Below are 25,610 nucleotides of genomic sequence, written 5' to 3'. Positions count from 1 at the left end.
CCTGCTCTAAAGCCAGGGACCAGTGGAGAGCGGGTGAGCCAGGACAGGAGCCACTAGAGGGCCTCAGCACACACGAGCACCCCTGGGGGTTTACAATATTTATTTATTTTATTTTTGTTACATTTGTACCCCGCGCTTTCCCACTCATGGCACGCTCAATGCGGCTTACATGGGGCAATGGAGGGTTAAGTGACTTGCCCAGAGTCACAAGGAGCTGCCTGTGCCTGAAGTGGGAATCGAACTCAGTTCCCCAGGACCAAAGTCCACCACCCTAACCACTAGGCCACTCCTCCTATATATAGATAGATAGATACTCTTTTTTTTTTTTTTTTTAACCAAAAATACAACAACCAGATGAAAATCCTCGCAACCTATTCCCTAAACTATCCTATACCTAACACCAACAACAAATGCTAGGCAGGATCTGGGTCACTTTGGAGGGATTGAAGGAAAGCAAATTAGCAGGTAACACTAAAATTTCTCCTTCTTTAGCATCCCTCTAAAATGGCCTAGAAAGGACTGAAGGGAATTACTAAACCAGTGAAAACTATGGCTGGGACCCTACAGTGGGGGAAATAAGTATTTGATCCCTTGCTGATTTTGTAAGTGTGCCCACTGACAAAGACATGAGCAGCCCATAATTGAAGGGTAGGTTATTGGTAACAGTGAGAGATAGCACATCACAAATTAAATCCGGAAAATCACATTGTGGAAAGTATATGAATTTATTTGCATTCTGCAGAGGGAAATAAGTATTTGATCCCTCTGGCAAACAAGACCTAATACTTGGTGGCAAAACCCTTGTTGGCAAGCACAGCGGTCAGACGTCTTCTGTAGTTGATGATGAGGTTTGCACACATGTCAGGAGGAATTTTGGTCCACTCCTCTTTGCAGATCATCTCTAAATCATTAAGAGTTCTGGGCTGTCGCTTGGCAACTCGCAGCTTCAGCTCCCTCCATAAGTTTTCAATGGGATTAAGGTCTGGTGACTGGCTAGGCCACTCCATGACCCTAATGTGCTTCTTCCTGAGCCACTCCTTTGTTGCCTTGGCTGTATGTTTTGGGTCATTGTCGTGCTGGAAGACCCAGCCACGACCCATTTTTAAGGCCCTGGCGGAGGGAAGGAGGTTGTCACTCAGAATTGTACGGTACATGGCCCCATCCATTCTCCCATTGATGCGGTGAAGTAGTCCTGTGCCCTTAGCAGAGAAACACCCCCAAAACATAACATTTCCACCTCCATGCTTGACAGTGGGGACGGTGTTCTTTGGGTCATAGGCAGCATTTCTCTTCCTCCAAACACGGCGAGTTGAGTTCATGCCAAAGAGCTCAATTTTTGTCTCATCTGACCACAGCACCTTCTCCCAATCACTCTCGGCATCATCCAGGTGTTCACTGGCAAACTTCAGACGGGCCGTCACATGTGCCTTCCGGAGCAGGGGGACCTTGCGGGCACTGCAGGATTGCAATCCGTTATGTCGTAATGTGTTACCAATGGTTTTCGTGGTGACAGTGGTCCCAGCTGCCTTGAGATCATTGACAAGTTCCCCCCTTGTAGTTGTAGGCTGATTTCTAACCTTCCTCATGATCAAGGATACCCCACGAGGTGAGATTTTGCGTGGAGCCCCAGATCTTTGTCGATTGACAGTCATTTTGTACTTCTTCCATTTTCTTACTATGGCACCAACAGTTGTCTCCTTCTCGCCCAGCGTCTTACTGATGGTTTTGTAGCCCATTCCAGCCTTGTGCAGGTGTATGATCTTGTCCCTGACATCCTTAGACAGCTCCTTGCTCTTGGCCATTTTGTAGAGGTTAGAGTCTGACTGATTCACTGAGTCTGTGGACAGGTGTCTTTCATACAGGTGACCATTGCCGACAGCTGTCTGTCATGCAGGTAACGAGTTGATTTGGAGCATCTACCTGGTCTGTAGGGGCCAGATCTCTTACTGGTTGGTGGGGGATCAAATACTTATTTCCCTCTGCAGAATGCAAATAAATTCATATACTTTCCACAATGTGATTTTCCGGATTTAATTTGTGATGTGCTATCTCTCACTGTTACCAATAACCTACCCTTCAATTATGGGCTGCTCATGTCTTTGTCAGTGGGCACACTTACAAAATCAGCAAGGGATCAAATACTTATTTCCCCCACTGTACGAAGCCCTGCAGACAACACCTGAGCTCCAAAAGCTGCATCCTGACAAGCATGGAAAACTAACTTATAACCCTTGGAGAAAGAATGTAAGAATGCCCAGGCCACTGCCTTGCAAATTTCCAAAGGCAGAACTAACGAATTCTCAGCCATGATGCCACTTGACCTCTAGTGGACTGCACCTTCAGGGCCTCGGAGACCAGCTTGTCATTGAGAAGATATGCAGAAGCAATGGCATCTTTAATCCAACAAGCTACAGAAGCTTTGGAAGCTGCAACCTCTTTATGAGGTCCTCCCAAGAGGACAAAGAGTCTATCAGACTAATGAAACTTCTCCACCCTGCACAGATACTCCTTCAGAACTCTCCAAACATCCAGCTTCCACAAGTGTCGCTACTCCTCTGAGCCCTTATGGATTTTCTACTGACATTATACTTGGTAAGCTATCTCACATGTTTTTGGTTTTTCCACAAGGGATCCGCTATGAATCAACAAGCTCAACTACAGTCGTTGCCCCTGCCTATACCAGTTTTAAGGGGAAATCCCTCTCTCTCTCTTAGAATTATCGATATCGACCTTCTCCTCTGATTTTCCCTTTGAAACCTGCTACTGTCTATAAGAATTTTTATGTTCCTTTACATACTACAGTGGGTCTGTTGAATTGTAGATCTCTTCATTCTAAAACATGTTGTATCCAAGATCAAATTGTAAACACTAATTGCTCTTGAAACTTGGATAAAAGATTGGGAAGAGCCCCATCTTTTTAATTTGCTTCCTCTTAATTATGATGTTTTCTCAGTACCAAGATCTGGTAAACCTAGAGGTGGCCTTGCTATTATTTAAGCTAATATTCTGACTGTTTTTCAGGTTGTTTTTTCTTTTTCTTATCCAGAACATATGGTTATTAAACTTGATTCAGTCCACCCAGTACACATTTTACTATTTTATTGTCCTCCATCTTTATCTGTTGAAAGATAGGATTTATGTTTACAGGCTATTGCTGAAGATACTGTTCTTTATCAGAATCTACTAATTTTAGGTGATTTCAGCATTCATATGATCACAGAAACTCTTACTCTAGGCATTTTCAGGATTTCCTGTCTGATCATAGTCTCCAGTGGTGGGTCTCTTTTCCTACCCATCAAGCTGGTCATACTTCGGACCTTATTCTTAATACAGTTAGTTTGTTTATTTTCCCGTCTGCTATCACTGCATTTCCTCTATCATGGACAGACCATGATTTAATTACATTCTCTGTACCAATATTTGTAAATCCTCTGCCCAAGCCCTTATCTCATGGTTATTGGGCTAGGAATCTTTCAAATATTGATACCACAGCTTTGTCCCCTTCTCTTTTTTTCAGTTCCCTCTGATTTTCTTACAAAATCTCTGAACAGACCAACCTCTGGCATTCTACTCTTTCTAAGGCCATTGATTCCATTGCCCCAAAATTTTATGTTTATTCTAAATTCTCCCCAAAAAAGCCTTGGAACCATGCTGATTTCCATTTATTAAAAAGGCAACATCGTAGAGCAGAAAGAATTTGGAAGAAGACAAGATCTTTGGTTAATCTCAAAGTCTGTGAGCAACTACACAAAGAATATAATTATCAGTTGAAAAAAAGCTAAACAGACCTATGTTCTTAAAAGACTTTTAAAAATCCACTTACCATAGTAAAGATCTTTATTACTCCGACTATCTCCCCTGGCCGCATGCCTTTGGCCGAGTGTATCTCGGATTTCTTTTCAAATAAAATTCAGGATCTTTTCAAAAATAATTCATCATTGACCCCTATAAATACGCTTGTTAATCATGATCACATCCCATGATATACCATATCATGCTGGTATATCTGTTTAGTCCAATTTTTAGTTATAAACCACGGTGTCATTAATCAAAATCATGACCAATATAAAATTTTATTTTAAACAATGTGATCCTCTACCATCTTCCTGGTTTAAGTTAGTCCATCTAAGTCTTCTTCAGACATTTCTTACCATCATTAATCATAGTTTGGAAAGTGGGATTTTCCCCGGAAACTCGCATTAGTTCACCCAGTTTTGAAAAAAACTAATTTGGATCCTTCGATACCAGGACATTACTGTCCTATATCTAATCTTTTTTTTACGTCAAAGTCTTTGAAAAAATTGTTTTCTCTCAACTTACTCAGTTTTCAGAAAGGGTATTAGCGTTACATTCCAGCCAATCAAGGTTCCACTCTCATTTTAGTTCTAAGACTGCTATGGCAGTTCTCTTGAATGAACTATACTTTCATTTGGACTCTCATAAAATAATTCTAGCAGGTTTCATTAGATCTATCAGTTGCATTTGATCTTGTGGATCAATCATTGCTTCTCTCTCATCTTGCAGATCTTGGGATCACAGGTACAGTTATTTCATAGTTCACTTCATTCATCTCGTTCATTTTAGATTATAACACAGGATACTGTATCTAAGAAACGTAAACTTTCATGTGGCGTCCCTCAAGGCTCAATTCTTTCACCTCTGTGACAACCTTTCAGATCACTGAGAAAAATCTTTGCCACTGACCTGCTCTCATTCTGCTCAGTCTAAAACACCTAACATCCTAAAATGGCCTCTTGCCAACAAAGCCCCTCCCCCCAATGATCTGGGACAGTCCTCTGGCAACAGAGGAAATTTTGTTTCCCCAAGACTCCACACCAACTTATCATAGTAACATAGTAGATGACGGCAGAAAAAGACCTGCACGGTCCATCCAGTCTGCCCAACAAGATAACTCATATTTGCTGCTTTTTGTGTATACCCTACTTTGATTTGTACCTATGCTCTTCAGGGCACAGACCGTATAAGTCTGCCCCGCACTATCCCCACCTCCCAACCACCAGCCCCACCTCCCAACCACCGGCTCTGGCACAGGCACAGACCGTATAAGTCTGCCCAGCACTGTCCTCACCTCCCCAGCCCTGCCTCCCAACCCCGGCTCTGGCACAGACCGTACAAGTCTGCCCAGCACTATCCCCGCCTCCCAACCACCAGTCCCGCTTCCCACCACCGGCTCTGGCACAGACCGTATAAGTCTGCCCAGCCCTATCCCCGCCTCCCAACCTCCAGCCCCGCCTCCCGATCTTGACTAAGCTCCTGAGGATCCATTCCTTCGGCACAGGATTCCTTTATGCTTATCCCACGCATGTTTGAATTCCATTACTGTTTTCATTTCCACCATCTCCCGCGGGAGGGCAATTCCAAGCATCCACTACTCTCTCCTTGAAAAAATATTTCCTGACATTTTTCTTGAGTCTGCCCCCCTTCAATCTCATTTCATGTCCTCTCGTTCTACCACTTTCCCATCTCCGGAAAAGATTCGTTTGCGGATTAATACCTTTCAAATATTTGAACGTCTGTATCATATCACCCCTGTTTCTCCTTTCCTCCAGAGTATACATGTTTAGTTCAGCAAGTCTCTCCTCATACGTCTTGTAACGCAAATCCCATACCATTCTCGTAGCTTTTCTTTGCACCGCTTCAATTCTTTTTACATCCTTAACAAGATACGGCCTCCAAAACTGAACACAATACTCCAGGTGGGGTCTCACCAACGACTTATACAGGGGCATCAACACCCCCTTTCTTCTGCTGGTCACACCTCTCTTTATACAGCCTAACAACCTTCTAGCTATGGCCACCGCCTTGTCACACTGTTTCGTCGCCTTCAAATCCTCAGATACTATCACCCCAAGATCCCTCTCTCCGCCCGTACCTATCAGACTCTCCCCACCTAACACATACGTCTCCCGTGGATTTCTACTTCCTAAGTGCATCACTTTGCATTTCTTCGCATCGAATTTTAATTGCCAAACCTTAGACCATTCTTCTAGCTTCCGTATGTCCTTTTTCATGTTTTCCACTCCCTCCGGGGTGTCCACTCTGTTACAGATCTTAGTATCATCCGCAAATAGGCAAACTTTACCTTCTAACCCTTCGGCAATGTCACTCACAAATATATTGAACAGAATCGGCCCCAGCACCGATCCTTGAGGCACTCCACTACTTACCTTTCGCTCCTCCGAGCGAATTCCATTCACCACCACCCTCTGGCGTCTGTCCGTCAACCAGTTCCTAATCCAGTTCACCACTTCGGGTCCTATCTTCAGCCCCTCCAGTTTATTTAAGAGCCTCCTGTGGGGAACCGTGTCAAAAGCTTTGCTGAAATCTAAGTAGATTACGTCCATAGCTCGTCCCTGATTCAGTTCTCCTGTCACCCAATCAAAGAACTCAATGAGGTTCGTTTGGCACGATTTCCCTTTGGTAAATCCATGCTGTCTCGGATCTTGCAACTTACTGGCTTCCAGGAAATTCACTATCCTTTCCTTCAGCATCGCTTCCAATACTTTTCCAATAACTGAAGTGAGGCTTACCGGCCTGTAGTTTGCAGCTTCTTCCCTATCACCACTTTTGTGAAGTGGGACCACATCCGCCGATCTCCAATCCCTCGGAACCTCTCCCGTCTCCAAGGATTTATTAAACAAATCTTTAAGAGGACCCGCCAGAACCTCTCTGAGCTCCCTCAATATCCTAGGGTGGATCCCATCCGGCCCCATGGCTTTGTCCACCTTTAGCTTTTCAAGTTGTTCATACACACTCTCTTCCGTGAACGGTGCTCTATCCACTTCAATCTCATTTGTACTTTTTGCAGTCCATCGTGGTCCTTCTCCAGGATTTTCTTCTGTGAAAACAGAACAGAAGTATCTATTTAGCAAATTTGCTTTTTCTTCATCATTATCCACATAGCGGTTCGCAGTATCTTTTAGTCTCACAATTCCCTTTTTAGTCATTTTCCTTTCACTAATATACCTGAAGAAAATTTTGCCACCCCTCCTCACATTTCTAGCCATTTGTTCTTCCGTTTGCGCTTTTGCCAGTCGTATCTCTGTTGGCTTCTTTCAGTTTCATCCGGTATTCCTCCTCGTGTCCCTTTTCATGAGTTTTTTTGTATTTCTGGAACGCCAACTCTTTAGCCTTTATTTTCTCAGCCACTTGCTTGGAGAACCATATCGGTTTCCTTTTTCTCTTGCTTTTATTTACTTTCTTTACATAAAGGTTCGTGGCCCTATTTATAGCTTCTTTCAGTCTGGACCACTGTCCTTCCACTTCTTGTATTTCCTCCCATCCCATCAGCTCCTTCCTCAGGTATTCCCCCATTTTACTAAAGTCAGCATGTTTGAAATCCAGGACTTTGAGTTTTGAGTGGCCACCCTCCTCTTCAGCCGTCATATCAAACCAAACCGTTTGATGGTCACTGTTGCCCAGGTGGGCACCCACTCGGACATTTGACACATTATCCCCATTTGTGAGTACCAGATCTAGTGTCGCTCCCTCCCTCGTGGGTTCTGACACCATTTGTGTGAGCAAAGCACTTTGAAAAGCATCCACGATCTCTCTGCTTCTTTCCGATTTCGCAGACGGAACCGTCCAATCTACGTCCGGCAGATTGAAATCTCCCAACAACAGCACCTCTCTTTTCTTCCCCAACTTTTGAATATCAGCGATCAGATCTTTATCTAGGTCCTCCAAATGTGTCGGAGGTCTGTAGACAACACCCACATGGACAGAGGTTTTATCCTTTCTTTTTAAGGTGATCCATATCGCTTCTTCCTTTCCCCAGTTCCCTGTCATTTCAGTCGCTGTGATATCATTTCTCACATACAGAGCTACTCCTCCACCTTTACGCCCCTCTCTATCCTTCCTAAAAAGATTATATCCTGGTATGTTTACATCCCATTCATGGGAACCATTGAGCCATGTCTCTGTGATTGCAACTATGTCCAAGTCTGCCTCCAAGATTAGGGCATGAGGTCCTGAACTTTATTGCTTAGACTGTGAGCATTTGTGGTCATCACTTTCCATCTACATTTCCAAGTATGTGTTTTGGTTTTAGTGATTTGGGGGTGTCTTTTCTCTTTGGGTACCTTCATATCTTTTTGTTCCACCTTCTTTGCTTTTTCTTTCTCTTCCGCCTCAGTTTTATTTTCAGGAGCATCACAGTGCTGTAGTGGAGCAAAGGAATTCTGTAGGGGCAAGACTTGTGAGGGCGGATGCTTCTGTGTCACATAACGAAGCCTGCCTGAGCCTACTGTGAACCATCTATTCTTAGGTGGTATTATCCTTTGAGGCAGTGGTGAGAATTTGGTATGATTATGTGCAGTATGATTTTGTGCAGTCCTAGAAGTTGCTTTAAGTGCATTCAATTCCTGCTTTACTTTGCTGAGCTCCTGTTTTAAACTAGCAAGCTAAAGACAGATAGGACAAGCTTTAAGTCTCCAGAAGCTTGGTCTTGAAACTAAAGCACCACAATTATTACAGAGAATAAAAGTCATCTTGATTTGTTGAAAAGGGTATGAACAGGTGTACTATGATCTGGGTTGTAATTAGGGTGGGGTTAATTTATGATCTGTAGTATATTTGGTAAAGCTATATAGGAAGTGTCAGTCTTGGGGTGGGTGGGCTTAAGCTTAAGACCTATGGAATGTGTTTGCTGTAACCTATCTCTAGAACAGCAATGAAATGCCCAGAGCCACAAGTGTAAGGTGGGGAGAATCAGAAAATTATCTTATCTGAGAAGATCCGTCCAGCTTCTGTTCTGTGTAGAGACAAAAACCACGTGGAGAGAAACAGCTCTACCTTTGCTATGCAATTACCTTACAACAAAAGCAGATGGGGGAGGGGAGGAGTTTCACACAGAACGGAAGCAGAGGGGAGAAAGAAAAAAAAAATACAAGAGAAACTACTACCGATTTTAAATCACTTGTTAAATCCAGTTCCTAGATTATCAACTATCAAATACATATAGCCAATAAGCAGTTTTAAAATCAGTTACATAGAGTACAGATATCAATTAGAAATAGCCACTAAGCAGTTAGTTAGGAAACACAGATTATGAGATCACAAGTTTAGCTCTTCACCAAATAACAGAGCACTTAAATGAAAATTTGTTCAGCTTGGATTTAGGGGCAGCATCAGCTGACTAGTCATGAAGCCACAGAGCCCTTCTGGCTGCCATCCCTAAGGCCATCAATTTCATTGATGGTCTCAGAAAATCAAAGAATCTGCTAAAAAGGCCAAGCCCATCTCTAGCTTGGCAGCCTCTCTGTTCACTGCCAAGAATTCATTGGAAGTTCTATCCAACACCTTTTCAGACCAACAATAATATGCCCTAACCACGAGGCTTGGACCACTAGGATAGAAACATCAAAACTGTGCTTCAGGAGAAACTCAATTCTATGATCCTGAAAGTCCTTGAGTGCCATACTACCATCCACTGGTATTTTACTCTTTTTTTCTTACTGCTGAAACCACTGTATCAACCACTGGAGGCTTCAGCACTTCTCTACCCTGACAAGTCTAATCGTGGACCCTTCCAATTTAAAGGGGCATCGGGCGCATTCCACTGAATATGAATAATGTCCCTTTTAAACTGATGCATTGGAAAGGCTTTATCCACCTTTCTGATACCCTTAACTAGAGGGTCTACCTTACGAGGTTCAGGGGCACTAGTAGACTCCTCTATATTCAGTGTAGAAGAGACTAAAGAGATCAGATCCTGCAACTCCTCTCAATGGAACATTCTGACCACCAAAGAATTCTCCCCTAGAAGTAAATCCTCAATCCAGGAGTCCTCTGGCAATGGCTCCCCTCCAGTTCTCCCTCCATTTCCAAAGCCTTCTCCTCACCTAGAGATTCTGTGTCCATCAGGTATACAGAAGGGTCCATATCCTCATCTTCTTTCTCCCAAAATAGTCTCTGCCCCTTGAGAAGGGAATGATCCTCCCCTTCAAGCACAAATTGGTGCTGCAGCAGCATGCCCTTTAGTTTTTCTAAGGCAAAAAGCCTTTCACATGGCAAGGATAAACTCCAGGGGAAAATTCACTCCGGGAAGTTCTTCCTGAATGGCAGCCACCTCAGGCACCAACGAAGGCCTCACCAGTTCCAGTCGAGGAGGCTGCTCCAAAGAGAGAGAGAAATTCAAAAAGGCAGAAGTTCCTGCTGAAATCAGAAATACTGCTGAAGACAAAGTTTCAGAGTCAGTCACATCACTAGCAGTAGGAGCCGAGCCTTCAACAGGAGAGACTGCCGGCATAGAAAAAGAAGGGGCCTCCGCTACACCTAGAACACTCTAAAACTTACAGAGCCTCAACGTGGGAACACCGAGACACTGACATCCGCAACAGTTTTTCAGTCTCTCAAAGCTCCTGGTAAAGGGTCACAGACTTTGTGTGGTACAAGCAAAGCTGTTTACATATTCTATGCAGGTGGCACTACAGGAAGGCAACGGCGCACACAAACAGCTCTAAGACCAGCCAGCCCCTCCCTCAAACAATTAACGGGGGAAGGAAAAGATCAGAAAAAACTGCAAAGAGTCAGCCCACTATGCAATAGCTGACAGGCAAAAGCTTTATAAAATTGTTTCCTGCTTTTCTTTCATTAAAAAAATAATATACAAAGACCACAGTGAATATCCCCTCGTGGCACTCAAGGCTCCCTCCTTCAGAGAGGCCGAGGCACAAAAATGACCTGTATCTCACAAATCCCCAAAGGGATGGAGGAGGATAGGGTTAGAAGAGTGAGAGACTCGGCCACCTGAGTGTTGCACTCCTGGGGCAATAGAGACCCCCACAGGACACAGCATCCTGTCAGACAGCTGTGTGGGAAACTGTTGGGGGGCTTGGACCCTAAAAGGGACCTGTAAGATTTATCTTTATCTTCCCCCCATAATTATTCTCCGTTGTAATTATTCTATTTGCTGTTTTCAGCCCTGGCTTGCAGGCTGCAATTGTGAAATAATATAAAATATGTACAGGTTTCCACACTTACCTTATCAGATAGTCCAGTCATGTTTACGCATCAAAGTGTGACCACTTGGGCAGTCATGGGAGGAGAAACTGGGAAGTGTGACATTTTGTAACAGGGTGCAGGTGGTATTGGGAGTAGTTTGGAGACTGTTACAGAAGTTTCGCTTAAGACAAGAGAGGGACAACGGGATTGTGAAAGGAAGTTGTGCATTCATGTACTTCTGCTGATATGGTTTATGTAAGAGGTCGTGACCTAAGACATGACATTATACAAGCAGTTTACTGGCTCTATTATATGTTGTCAAGAAATAACAAAACAAGAATATATTCATTCAAGTGAAGTTCTTTTTTATGAGATTATTCTTCTTAGGCCTATACTTCACATGATATTACTTTATAATATTGATTCCCTATGAAAAAGAATATAATCTTTCTAGAAGCTGGAAAGATCTTTTTTTCAGTTTGTTAGTCATAAGAGGTCAGAAGGGGGTGAAGATTGCATGACTGTGTGACTCAGGGGGTGTAACTACTATTAGGGTTATGAACTGATAATTGATAGGATAAAAGTCAGATATGTGGGATTGGGAAAGTAGATGATTGGTTGGTGGGTAGTTCTGATGATAATTAGTTTCTTGATTATTGTACAACACTTGCCAAAACAATGTATAAAAATCTATGTAAGTTGGGCTTCCTTGCCAAGGAAGTCTACCTAAATTTCTTTTCTGTATTGCTGTTTCAGCCTCTGCTTAAGCCTGCTTTTACCTGTTTCCTGAATAAACTTTTCTTTTTTATTTCACTTCCGAGTATGTAAGTATTATTAGTGTAAGAAACAAATCCAACAGTGTGGATTTCTAGCAGTAATCAGTTGGGGTTTGACTAAAGTGGGTGCAGACAACAGCTGCAAGACACTAAGAACATAAAAGAAAAAATTTTTTTATTTAAATGGAGAAGGAACTAGAAAGAAATAGACCCTCCAAATGACACTTCACCTCCTACAGACTGAGATATACTGGCTCTATGAAGGACTGCACAGCACAGGATTTCACAGTCTCCACCTGCATAAGCCATCAGTCCTTTCTGGGCCGGTTAGGAGGGATGCTAAGGAAATGCCCAAGCTCAGCCCCAGAGGCATGCAAATACTAACACATACACATTTACAGTTCCTCCAAAGATGGTGTAAATGTGTGCACAGCATGTATTCACATATTTATTTTATAAAATACATACATACATACAAACAGACTGCTCAATGCCCCATCTCCCCATGCCCAAGCAAAATGATACCATGGCAAAATGAGGAGGAGGGAGAAAAGAAAGAGAGCAGCTGAACATTGGGCTTTAACCTCCTCCTTCGATGCTTGGAGACAAGTCAGCTGTCTTGAACCACACGTCTGTAGTGTCCTGCATGATTCAAATCAGCAGTCTGGCAGAGGAGCAGCATGTGTCCCAATGTGTAGCCACTCTCCTCCTCTTCCTGTATGATTAGCAGAGGTGGTGAGAAGGGACCCATTTGAGACATTCCTGGTCTCTCTGTAGAATGCAGCATAGGAGGGAAATTCTGTACAAATTCTGCACTGCACAGTTGTGCAGAATTTCCCCTAGCAGTATAAATTCACCTGAGTAGGTTCTTCAAAGCGACCCCTAAATTGATTTGCCACCCCCATATGAGAAACAATGTCTTGCTTGTCCTTGGAGAATGTAAACAGTATATTTGAATACAAAACTGTTGTAACATGACAGAGGGGATTCAACAAGCCAAATTCTATGACAACTTTAAAATTGCAGACAAGAGAAGATATGTACTTGAGAAGCAGATACTCTCGGAGGACAGCAGGCCTTATATTCTCATAATTGGGTAAAGTGATCCCGCGTTGCCCAGTCCAGAGCTTTTACCAATCTTCAAAAGAGTTTTAGTGGACCGCAAGACACGCTCCACTGTGCATGCTGTGATAATGCGGTTAATGCAGTTAAATACTACAGCATAAAAGTTTTTTTTTTAAAAAGGAAACAATTCCAAGAGGAAGTGGGAGGGTTTGTGACAATATAAGGCCTGCAAACCTCAGAGAATACCTGCTACAGGTAAGTATCTTCAATGTCTCCAAGCACAAGCAGACCACAATTCTCACAATTCAGGTATCCCTAGCATCTAGGTTCACCGAAAACAAACAAACCTTGGTCAACTGGGCCTCGCAACGGAGAGGAAAGTACTCGGATTAACCTGAAACTATATACGAACTGAGTGAGAGTGCAGCCTGGAACAGAATAAAACGGGCCTAGAGGGGTGGAGTTGGATTCTAGACCCCAAACAGATTCTGCAGAACTGTCTGCCCGAACGACTGTCGCATCAAGTATCGTGCTCAAAGCAGTAATGAGATGTGAATGTGTGGACTGAAGACCAAGTTGCAGCATTGCAAATTTCTTCAATGGAGGCTGACAGCAAATGGGCTACTGATGCAGACATGGCTCTGAAATTGTGAGCCTTGACATGACCCTCCAGCGTCAGCCCAGCCTGGGGTAAGAGAAAGAAACGCAATCTGCCAGCCAATTAGAGATTGTGCATTTCCCAATGGCAACCCCCATCCTGTTGGGCTCAAAAGAAACAAAAAGTTGGGCAGACTATCTGTGGGACCTAGTCTGCTAAATGTAGTAGGCCAATGCTCACTTGCAGTTCAAAGTGTGCAAGATGCTCTCGCCAGGATGGGCATCAGGTTGGGGAAAGAATGTTGGCAAGACAATCGACTGGGTCAGATGGAACTCAGGGTACTTGCTAAGGACTATTCTATTGTGATGAAATTTAGTGTAAGGTGCATCCACTACTAAGGCCTGAAGTTCACTGACCCTACAAGCTGAAGTAACAGCCACCAAGAAAATGACCTTCCAAGGTCTTCAGGTCCCATGACATAGCAAGAGGTTTGACAGGAGGCTTTGACAAAGGCAAACCTCTCATGAAGGCAACAACTAGAAGAGGCTGTCCAAAGATGGGTTTACCCACTACACATTGATAATAAACACTAATTTCACTGAGGTGAACCCATACGGAGTTGGTCTCAAGACCAGACTTGGAAAGATGTAGAAGGTATTCAAGTAGGGTCTGTGTAGGCAAGAAAGGGGTCTTGCCTACACACCAGACCGCTTCCATTTAAAAGAGTAACATCTCTTAATGGAATCTTTCTTGGAAGACAGCAAGACCCAGGAGACCCCATTGAAAGACCCAAGGAAGTTCTAGGCTCTCAACATCCAGGCTGTGAGGGCCCGAGATTAAAGGATGGGATGCAGAAGAGATCCCTTCGTTCTGTGTGATGAAGGACGGAAAACACTCCAATCCCCACAGTTCTTCAGAGGATAACTCCAGAAGAAGAGAGAAACAGATCTGCCAATGTCGGTAAGGCACAGTCAGAATCATGGTCCCGCAGTCTTGCTCAAGTTTCAGCAGTCTACTCCACAAGAGGAATGGGAGGATGCATATAGACGGCCCATCCCCCAAAGGAGGAAGGCATTTGATGCTAGTCTTTTGTGGGCCAGAAGCCTGAAACAGGGACTTTGTGATTCATGTCAGTGGCAAAGAGTTTCACCAAGGGGGTGCCCCACACTTGGAAGAACTCCCGGGCAACGCCCATGTTCAGAGACCACTCATGCAGTTGCATAACCCTGCTCAGTTTGCCATACTGTTGTTTTTGCCCACCAGAAAAGGGATCGAAGGAACATGCCATGTCTGCAAGCCCTTCACCACATCCAGACATCCTCCTGATACAGAGGGTGTGATCTGGTGTCCCGGTGCCTGTTGGTGTAATATACTGCAACTTGATTGTCTGTTTGAATGAGTACTATTTGGTAAGACAGCCGATCACTGAAAGCCTTTAGGGTGTTCCAGGTTGCCCAAAGCTCCTGGAGATTAGTTTACTGGGTGGACCAAATACCTTGAGTGTGAAGCCCATCTACATGAGCTCCTCAACCCCAGGAGAGATGCATCTGTCGTCAGCACCTTCTGCGGCTGAGGAATTTGAAATGGGAAGTCCAGAGTCAAATTGGATTGAATGGTCCACCACAACAGGGAGCAAACAAGCTCCGGGGACACTTGGATGACATCTACCAGACCTCCAGTGGCTTGGCACTAGAGAAAGACACGGGAATCCGTAACCACAGGGATGGGGACAGGGATAAAGCCCGTGAGGACGGGGACAAACTTTGTCCCCATGTCATTCTCTACTTTGAAGCCTGTTAATGAACTGGACTATTATTTATGTTTGATTGATGCAGATTTTTATTTTTGGGAAATACAAGCAAACATGCTGGCTACAGCTAGCAAAATTTGCATGGGGGATCCTTTACATCCTGCTACCAGCACATCTTTTAAGACATCTTCTATTGCAGGAGGGACTGTGGAAGGCAGGAGAGCTAGACTGAATCCTGAGATTGTTGATCTGAGATTGTTGATGACTTCTTATTCATCCACAGATTTAAAAAATCATAACAGTGCTTCATAGGGCATATTTCTCCTCTCTAGGGCATACAGAACAGGTTGTATTTTGTACCCTGGGCAATTTAACAGGGTGGAGATCCCTTGGGGTGGTAGCCATTGTTGGGGTTGGAAGAGTAGAGGGTGGTGGTGGTGGCAGGGTTATTATAGCTGCTAGTTGTTATTATTGTTTTCTATTTGTAATTTATACACAACAGTTGCACAGCATATTGTTCCTTTTTATACTTTAATAAAAATATTTAAATATAAAATCATTGTGTTCGAGGCTTCTGCATATGAGAACAGAGCCCAAGGGATTGGGAACAGAACCTGCAGAGATGGGGCGGGGACGGAGATAGGGCCTGCGAGGACGGGACGAGGATGGAGATAGGGCCTGCGAGGACGGGACGAGGATGGAGATGGGGCCTGCGGGGACGGGACGAGGATGGAGATAGGGCCTGTGGGGATGGGACGAGGATGGAGATGGGGCCTGCGGGGACGGGACGAGGATGGAGACGGGGCCTGTGGGGACGGAGACAGGGTGGGGACAAATTTTGTCTCCGTGTCTACTTGGCACCATTGAGAGGCCAGGGTCAACTGAGCTGCAATGAATTCCAATTGCTGGGCAGGGTGAAGACAGGACTTGGGGTAGTTTAAAACGAACCCTAGTAGCTCGAGCACCCGAATAGTCCTCTGCATGGAGCCCCGAGCACCATCCTCCGACGTGCTCTTCATCAGCCAATCGTCGAGATAAGAGAATGCTGTAACTACCACTAAACATTTGGTAAATATCCTGGGAGCTGAAGCAAGGCCAAAGGGCAGCATAAAATACCAGAAGTGATGTATTCCCAGCTGAAATCATAGATACTTCCAGTGGGCTAGAAGTATCGGGATGTGTGTATACACATCCTTTACGTCCACAGAGCATAGCCAATCAATTTCCCGAATCGTGGGAAGAAGGGTGCCCCGGGTAACCATTCTGCACTTTTCTTTGATCAGGAATTTGTTCAGGGCCCTTAGGTCTTCTTCTGCACAAGGAAGTACGTGGAATAGAATCCCCATCCCTCTTCCCCTGGTGGAAAGGACTCGATCGCATGGGCCTTCAGATAGACTAAAAGTTCCTCTGCAAGTACCTTCTTGTGCTGAGAGTTGAAGTAATGAGCTCTCAGTGTGCAATTTGGAGGTCTCCGATGCCAATTTAGGGCATATCCAACAAAAACTAATTGGAGAACTCACTGGTCATAGGGTATAAGGGGACACCTTTCGTGGAAAAACTTCAGCCTCTCCTTGACCGTCAAGTCATCCGGGATGGACACTTTTGACAGCGGCTATGCTCTGCCGGAGCCAGTGAAAAGCTTGTCCCTTGCTTTGACTGGGGAGCAGCAGGGGCCTTAGGTGCACGCTGTTGATAGGAACAATTGCACTGGGGATGAGCCTGAGTAGGCTAGCGAGAGGAAGTGGCATACCTACATCTCCAAAAGTAGTAGGCATCCCTTTTTGAGTTGCCAAAAGATCTCCTACATAAGAAGGCTGATGCAAAAGGCGTCCGGTGGGAGAGAGAAGAGATGCTATCTGTATGTTTTTTGATTTGGTCAGCGACCACCTCAACCTTCTCTCCAAAAAGGTTATCCCCCTGGCATTAGGCATCCATCAATCTCTGCTGAACCACCGGTTCTAAGTCAGAAACATGCAGCTATGAGAGTCTGCGAACTGCTATACTTAGGGCAGAGATCCTGGATGCCTCATCAAAAGTTTTGAATGCGCACCTGGCCAAGAACTTTCGACACGCCTTCTGCTGCTTGGCCAACTTGCACAGCGCCTCATCCTGCTCCAGTGTGAGAGAGTCAGCTAAGTCAAGCATCTTGCACACTGAGTCCCACAAGAAGACGCTTGTGATGAACTGGTATGACTGAATATGTGACACGAGCTTAGAGGCCTGGAACATCTTCCTCCCAAAAGAGTCCAAGGTCCTACCTTCTCTGCCTGAGAGCGCCAAAGCACAGTCTCTAGAACTCCTGGCTCTTTTGAGGGAGGATTCAACCACCATGGAATGATGAAGAAACTGGGGCTTATCAAAACCAGGTACGCTGTTAATCCATTACATAGTATTTATATTCTTGGGCAGTATCGGGATAGAGGGGACTCCCAATTCTGGACAAGAATCATCCTTTCTAGGTGTAGACTCATAGTCCAGGACATCGAGCATCTTGGCCCTGGGCTCATATTCCACTTCTAAAGGAAATGGAATGGCAGCAGCCATTTCCTTCACAAAAGAGGGTAAAGAAAGGCTCTCAGGGGGAGGCTTTTTCCTTTCTAGTGGAGGGGAGGGTTCAGAGAGGATGCCATAGGACTCATCCTCCGAAAAGTACAATGGATCCTCCTCTGACTCACATGAGTGCTGATCGTTATCAGTCAAAACTTCCTCATGGGAGGACTGAGACAGCACCTGCCTTGACCAAGAGGAACCATGTCCTCAAGAAGGGCGTCAAGGAGTCAGCTCCCGCCTAGACTCAGGTGAAGCTTCCTCCACCAACGTTGAGGGGGTACTGGCTTGGATGGCTGGAGCCACACGCAACACCAGCATCAGAGGCCACACCACAGGCTGAGGGCCAAATGGGGCTACAACAGGAGGAAGGGTAGGTGTAAGCACCCCAATGGCACACTGTTGCAACAAGCATCCAGCAGCTAAGGAAGCAAGGCCCAGATGTACTCATCAACAACTGACACTGGGAAAGGCTGGGGTGCCATAAGTACATAAGTAGTGCCATACTGGGAAAGACCAAAGGTCCATCTAGCCCAGCATCCTGTCACCGACAGTGGCCAATCCAGGTCAAGGGCACCTGGCACGCTCCCCAAACGTAAAAACATTCCAGACAAGTTATACCTAAAAATGCGGAATTTTTCCAAGTCCATTTAATAGCGGTCTATGGACTTGTCCTTTAGGAATCTATCTAACCCCTTTTTAAACTCCGTCAAGCTAACCGCCCGTACCACGTTCTCCGGAAACGAATTCCAGAGTCTAATTACACGTTGGGTGAAGAAAAATTTTCTCAGATTCGTTTTAAATTTACCACACTGTAGCTTCAACTCATGCCCTAGTATTTTTGGATAGCGTGAACAGTCGCTTCACATCCACCCGATCCATTCCACTCATTATTTTATACACTTCTATCATATCTCCCCTCAGCCGTCTCTTCTCCAAGCTGAAAAGCCCTAGCCTTCTCAGCCTCTCTTCATAGGAAAGTCGTCCCATCCCCACTATCATTTTCGTCGCCCTTCGCTGTACCTTTTCCAATTCTACTATATCTTTTTTGAGATACGGAGACCAGTACTGAACACAATACTCCAGGTGCGGTCGCACCATGGAGCGATACAACGGCATTATAACATCCGCACACCTGGACTCCATACCCTTCCTAATAACACCCAACATTCTATTCGCTTTCCTAGCCGCAGCAGCACACTGAGCAGAAGGTTTCAGCGTATCATCGACGACGACACCCAGATCCCTTTCTTGATCCGTAACTCCTAACGCGGAACCTTGCAAGACGTAGCTATAATTCGGGTTCCTCTTACCCACATGCATCACTTTGCACTTGTCAACATTGAACTTCATCTGCCACTTGCACGCCCATTCTCCCAGTCTCGCAAGGTCCTCCTGTAATCGTTCACATTCCTCCTGCGACTTGACGACCCTGAATAATTTTGTGTCATCGGCGAATTTAATTACCTCACTAGTTATTCCCATCTCTAGGTCATTTATAAATACATTAAAAAGCAACGGACCCAGCACAGACCCCTGCGGGACCCCACTAACTACCCTCCTCCACTGAGAATACTGGCCACGCAATCCTACTCTCTGCTTCCTATCTTTCAACCAGTTCTTAATCCATAATAATACCCTACCTCCGATTCCATGACTCTGCAATTTCTTCAGGAGTCTTTCGTGCGGCACTTTGTCAAACGCCTTCTGAAAATCCAGATATACAATATCAACCGGCTCCCCATTGTCCACATGTTTGCTTACCCCCTCAAAAAAATGCATTAGATTGGTGAGGCAAGACTTCCCTTCACTAAATCCGTGCTGACTTTGTCTCATCAGTCCATGTTTTTGTATATGCTCTGCAATTTTATTCTTAATAATAGCCTCCACCATCTTGCCCGGCACCGACGTCAGACTCACCGGTCTATAATTTCCCGGATCTCCTCTGGAACCCTTCTTAAAAATCGGAGTAACATTGGCTACCCTCCAGGCACACTAGAAGCTCATCAGACCGAGCATTGTGAAGAGCAGGAAAAAAAAGTCATCCACCCTTCACCATGGTAGAAAAAGAACTGTGTTATCTGCATTCTCACAGCGGGCAGGAAGGCACTCATGCATGCGCAGTGAAGCATGTCTTGCGCTGCACAAAAGCTCTTTTGAAGCTTGTTAGAAGTTCCGGAACGCGCAACATGGGATCTCGTTAACCAATTGTGAGAATTATGGCCTGCTTGTAACGCAGAAAACTAGGATTTGTGATCATAATGTGGATTAGTGAAAGCTGTTCACTTATAGTCTTCTTTTTACTACAGAGTACCAGGTAATAGGAAATTTAGAGAGATCTTTTTTGTAGAAAAATTCACTATATTCGTATGCTTACCTTAGGAACAAGTATTTTCATGCAACAAAACACAGGTAAAACCTGGTCAGACGGAAGAATAGTAAGAACTTCCAGCGCTGACTGTAATGTACCAACTGGCTTTTGAACAACATGCAAAAATATCTCGTGATCCTTGTCTTCCTTTGCTGGTACAATATTGTGATACTTGCGCAAAATAAAAGATATGCAAACCCACTGGTCATGAATATAACGTGCAACTATTTTACCCCATCCACGTGATAATGTTGAATCTTCTAACAAACTGCAGAAAGAAAGAATAAAAATTCAGGACAATTGTATAAATGAAATACTCCTAAATCAATCATTTATCAGGAAAAACAAAAAAGCAAATAATGGACAAACGGCTTTTTCCAAAATTTATATAAAATGTCAATTAATGCTATCTCTAGAGTGCAATTCCCAAATGTGTTCTTTGCATCTTGCCCATCCTCAATGCATTTCCTAACATCACACACAATTTTACCCATGCTGTTTGAAGGTGTTCCTGTGAGCAGAATTAGGCTGGGGGGAAGCAACATGCGCATTTTTGGATTTTCCAAAACTACACATGCTTTGTTCTCATTGGAAAATGAACCTTCAGAAAAAGCACATGAATATCTTTGAGGGTACTTTTTCCAGGATTAGCAATCAAAGCAAAACTGGCCATGTAATTTTGCTTTATTGGTGTAAACTCCATGAGAAAAAATTACCTGAAGTTTAAATCAGGGGTTCTCAACCCAGTCCTTGGGCCATACCTAGCCAATCAGGTTTTCAGGATACCCACAATGAATATGCATTAGAAAGACCTGCATAGAATGGAGGTAGTGCATGCAAACCAATCTCATGCATATTCATTGTGGATATCCTGCGAACCTTACTGGCTTTGTATGTCCCAAGGACGGGGTTCAAAACCCCTGGTTTGTATCAATGTGGGCGGCTGGTTTACTGGCCCATATTTTTGCACCGGTAACTATAATCCCTGGTAGGCTTTCCATCTTAAATCTGAAAGGAATAGCTTATAAAAGAGGTTCTGATACATATATATATATATTTTTTTTAACCAGTGGACACCCCAGGACCAAAGTGCTTCTCTCCATTACAAAGACTACTTTCAACACTCTTTTGGTCTCAGAAGTGATCAGGCTGTTTCCCTCTGGGGATTCTTAGCTATCCACTTTAACCACTTCTCATCGAGAACCACCCAATCTCCCCTCTCTTTTCACCACTACATAAATCACTCTTCCACTTTCTCAGCTTCTTAGCATTTTATTTCATCTGTCATCCCATCTCTTCCTGCTTGTTATGATAGTTAAAGCTAGCCCAACTTGCCAGCTGAAAAGAAGCGCTGCTCAAAGACAGACAGAACAATAATGAGAAGTGGCAGCCTCTCCAACTACACTGTTTGGAGAGACACAGACTCGAAGAGACGTGGTTCCCTCTTTGCACTTTATTAAAGTTTTGATATACTGCCCATCGTTTCCATATGAGTGATTTACATTTAAACAAAGGATAAAAATGAGAAAACCTAAAATGTTACAAAACATAGAAGTAGGAAGAAGAATCACTACAGATAACAGGAACTAGTTCTGCCAACAACCTTCTAGATGACATTATTGCATTACAAGTGCTCTTATATTCCACAAATGTCATAAAGTTCTATGCACATTCCACAGAAAGCCAAGTAATCGTTGGTAAAAACATCATTACAAATGAGAAAGTCAATTAACATACAGTCAATGCATGTTTCTTAAAACAGAAATGACATCACCGCCTTCTGAAATCCCAAAGAGTTTTTTTTTTTAGCATCCTAAATTGTATGGGCAATGAATTCCAAACAACAGGATATGAAAAACCCAATGAAAAGACTTTTAAAACATAATCTTTTAGATCTGGAAAATGTGACACCATAGCATTCTGATGTGTGCCAATTCTATCCCGAATTGGCATACATACCTAACATATATGATGGAGCTCTCCCATAAATTAGTTTGAAAACCACTGTACACAATTTAAAATGGATTCGGGCTTCAATGGGCAACCAGTGAAGATCTATGAACAATGATGTGATTCTATCATACCTATGAGCAGAGTATAATCAAACTATATTTTGAAATCTTTGTAATTTAAGTAGGCACTTATGATAGCCCAAGAATAAAATATTACAGTAATCTAGCGGGACAGCAACAAACTCTGCACTACTAACCGAAAGACAGATGGGTAAAGATAACTCCATAATTTCCTTAATTTCAAAATTTGAAATTGACGATACCCAGCCTAAGCATGTCATCATTCCAAATACTATCAGATGATTCTATTAAAAAAATAAAAAAAAAACAAGTTGGTTTTATCTCTGTTTATTTTCAGAAAACATCCCAGGCTCATCTGCCATTCTGGTCGGATTCCCTAGTAGTCTGTAAGACAGGAAGTAAAACCGTAATATTATCTGCATAGATACACGTTTTATAGCCAAATTGATTATGTTTTTTACCTAAAGAGCTCATTAGTATATGGTACAAATCCAGAGACAGTAGTTATCCCTGGGAGACTCCACACTGCCCATTCCAAGCGCTTGACAGGGATCCATGAAACTTCACTCTATAAGGTCTCTGAATCAGGAATTCTCTAAACCAGTGTAAAACATTGCCCATGATTCCAATCTCATTTAGTATTCACAAGAGGTTATAGTCCACTAAATCAAAAGGACTGGATAAATCGAATTGCATAAAAATAGCTTTTTGGCCTTTACCCAATAAGAACCCTTTGTTATCAGGGTACAAATTATATCGCAATAATAGAGTGTATCAAATTGGGGGGGGGGGGGGGGGTGAACTATATATGTTAAAGAGGGAATTGAGTCAAACAAAACAAACATTCTATATGAAACAGATACCAGCACTGAATCCTTGGGATTAGAAATTCTATATGTGAAGGGGAGGAGTGCATGGTAGGGTTGTACTACCGTCTACCAGGACAGAACCAACAGATGAAGAAATGTTTACAGAAATAAGGAAAGCTGGCAAATTGGGCAACATTATAATAATGGGTTACTTCAATTACCCCCAAAATGACTGGGCAAATGTTACATGAGGGAGCGCTAGGGAGGTAAAATTCCTAGATGTAATAAATGACTAAGACAACATGAGAAAAATGTTAAAAAGAAGCTAGAAGGACCAGCTGCAAAGATCAGGACTTTAAATCAGGCATGGGCATTTTTTTTTAATACCATCGTGGAAGCCCAAACCATTTGCTTTCCACGTGTTAACAAAGGTGGAAAGAAGAGCAAACAGCAACTAGCTTTGTTAAAAGGTGAGGTGAAAGAGGATATCAGAGCCAAAAGAACACCATTTAAAGAATGGAAAAGGGATCTGAATGAAGAAACTAAGAAGCAACGTGAGCACTGGCAAGCTAGATGCAAAGCACTGATAAAGAAGGTTACAAGACAGTATAATGAACAACCTGCCACAGAGACAAAAAGTCATAGTATCACCTTTTTCAGGTAGATCAGAAGAAGAAAGCATGTGAGGGAATCCGCAGGGATCTGTATGGGGACTGGTGCTATTTAACATATTTATAAATGATCTGAAAATCAGAATGATGAGTGAAGTGATTAGATCATGAAGGAGCAAAAGGGGCACTCAGGGAGGATGACTATAGCAGAGAGATTGAATGAATTCTTTGCGTTGGTCTTTACGGAAGATGATGTAAGAGATCTACCTATACCAGTAATAGCTTTTAAGGGTGACAAAACGGAGGAACTGAAAAATCTCTGTGAACCTGGAAGACATATTTAGTCAAATCTACAAGTTAGAGTGATAAATAACCTGGACCAGATGGTATACACTCCAAGGTACTGAAGAATTCAAACATGAAATTGCTGATCTGCTGTTAGTGATCTGTAACCTGTCCTTAAAATCGTCCATAGTACCTGAAGATTGTAGGGTGGCCAATTTAATGCGAATTTTTAATAAAGGTTCCAGAAATGGTCCGGGAAATTACAGACTGGTAAGCCTGACTTCAGTGCCGGGCAAAACAGCAGAAACTAATATAAAGAATAAAATTACGGAACAGATAGACAAACATGGTTTAATGGGACAGAGTCCGCATGGGTTTAGCCAAGCAAACTCTTGCCTCATCAATTTGCTTCATTTCTTTGAAGGCGTGAATAAAGGTGAGCCGGTTGATCTAGTATATCTACATTTTCAGAAAGCTTTTAACAAAATTCCTCATGAGACTTTTGAGAAAATCAAAAAGTCATGGGATAGGAGGCAATGCCCTCCTGTAGATTAGGAATTGGTTATTGGACAAAAAACAGCAGGTAGGGTGAAATGACCTTTCTACTCAATGGAGGAGGGCGAATAATGGAGAACTGCAGGGATTTGTACTGGGACTGGTGCTATTTAACGTATTTATAAATGATCTGGAAATCAGAACTATGAGCGAGGCGATTAAATCTGCAGATGAAACAAAACTATTCAAAGCTGTCAAAACACATGCAGATTGTGAAAAATTACAGGAACACGTTAGAAAACTAGAAGACTGGGTATCCAAATGGCAGATACAATTTAATATGGACAAATACAAAGTGACACACATTGGGAAGAATAATCTGAATCATTGCTACCTGATGCTAGTGTCTACCTTAGGAGTTAACACTCAAGAAAAATATCTAGGTGTCATTGTAGACAATATGCTAAAATGCTCTGCCCAGTGTATGGCAGTGGCCAAAAAAGCAAATAAGATGCTAACAAATTATTAGGAAAGAGATGCAAAGTAAGACCAGGATTTTATATTGAATTGTAAACCATTTAGACCTGCTTGGCAAACATAGAGTATATATGAAAACCAATAAATGATAATGCCTTTGTATCATTCCATGGTGTAACCTCACCTTGAGTATTGCATTGAAGTCTGGTCACCATATCTCAAAACAAGATATAGCAGAATTAGAAAAGGTTCAAAGAGCAACCAAAATGAAAAAGGGGACAGAACTCCTCCCATATGAGGAAAGGTTAAAGAGGTTAGGGCTCTTCAGCTTGGAAAAGAGACGGCTGAGGGGGTAAATGATTGAGTGGTATAGAACGGGTAAATGTGAATTGATTTTTCACTCTTTCAAAAAGTACAAAGACTAGGGGATACTCAATAATAATACATGGAAATACATTTTTACTCAACAATAAGTTAAACTCTGGAACTCGTTGCTGGAGGATGTGGTGACAGCTGTTAGCATATCTGGGTTTAAAAAAACGTTTGGAGAAGTTCTTGGAGGAAAAGTCCAAAGCCTGTTATTGAGATGGACATGGGGGAAGTCACTGTTTGTTCCGGGAAAGGTAGCATAGAATGTTGCTACTAATTGGGTTTCTGTCAGGTACTTTGACCTGGATTGGCCACTGTCAGAAGCAGGATACTGGGCTAGATAGACCATTGGTCTGAACCAGTATGACTATTCTTATGACCTACTTTTAGCTATTGGAGAGCCCGGAACTGTTTCTGTACTATAATATTTATGAAATCCTGATTGTGAATTATACAAAA

The 25,610-nt window shown here is 43.2% G+C and overlaps 1 protein-coding gene across 1 annotated transcript in view; it reads right to left on the bottom strand.

The window, feature by feature from the left end:
• TARBP1 (TAR (HIV-1) RNA binding protein 1) overlaps nt 1-25,610 on the bottom strand; it is a 919,966-nt gene that overhangs the window by 442,589 nt on the left and 451,767 nt on the right. Inside the window, exon 16 of the mRNA XM_030198123.1 lies at nt 20,079-20,340. Within this exon, the coding sequence (XP_030053983.1) occupies nt 20,079-20,340 (262 nt within the window). The remainder of the gene's footprint in view (nt 1-20,078; nt 20,341-25,610) is intronic.

This window comes from Microcaecilia unicolor, chromosome 3 (assembly GCF_901765095.1).
Source record: "Microcaecilia unicolor chromosome 3, aMicUni1.1, whole genome shotgun sequence".
NCBI lineage: Eukaryota > Metazoa > Chordata > Amphibia > Gymnophiona > Siphonopidae > Microcaecilia > Microcaecilia unicolor.
This window is presented reverse-complemented; position numbering and strand designations above follow the sequence as displayed.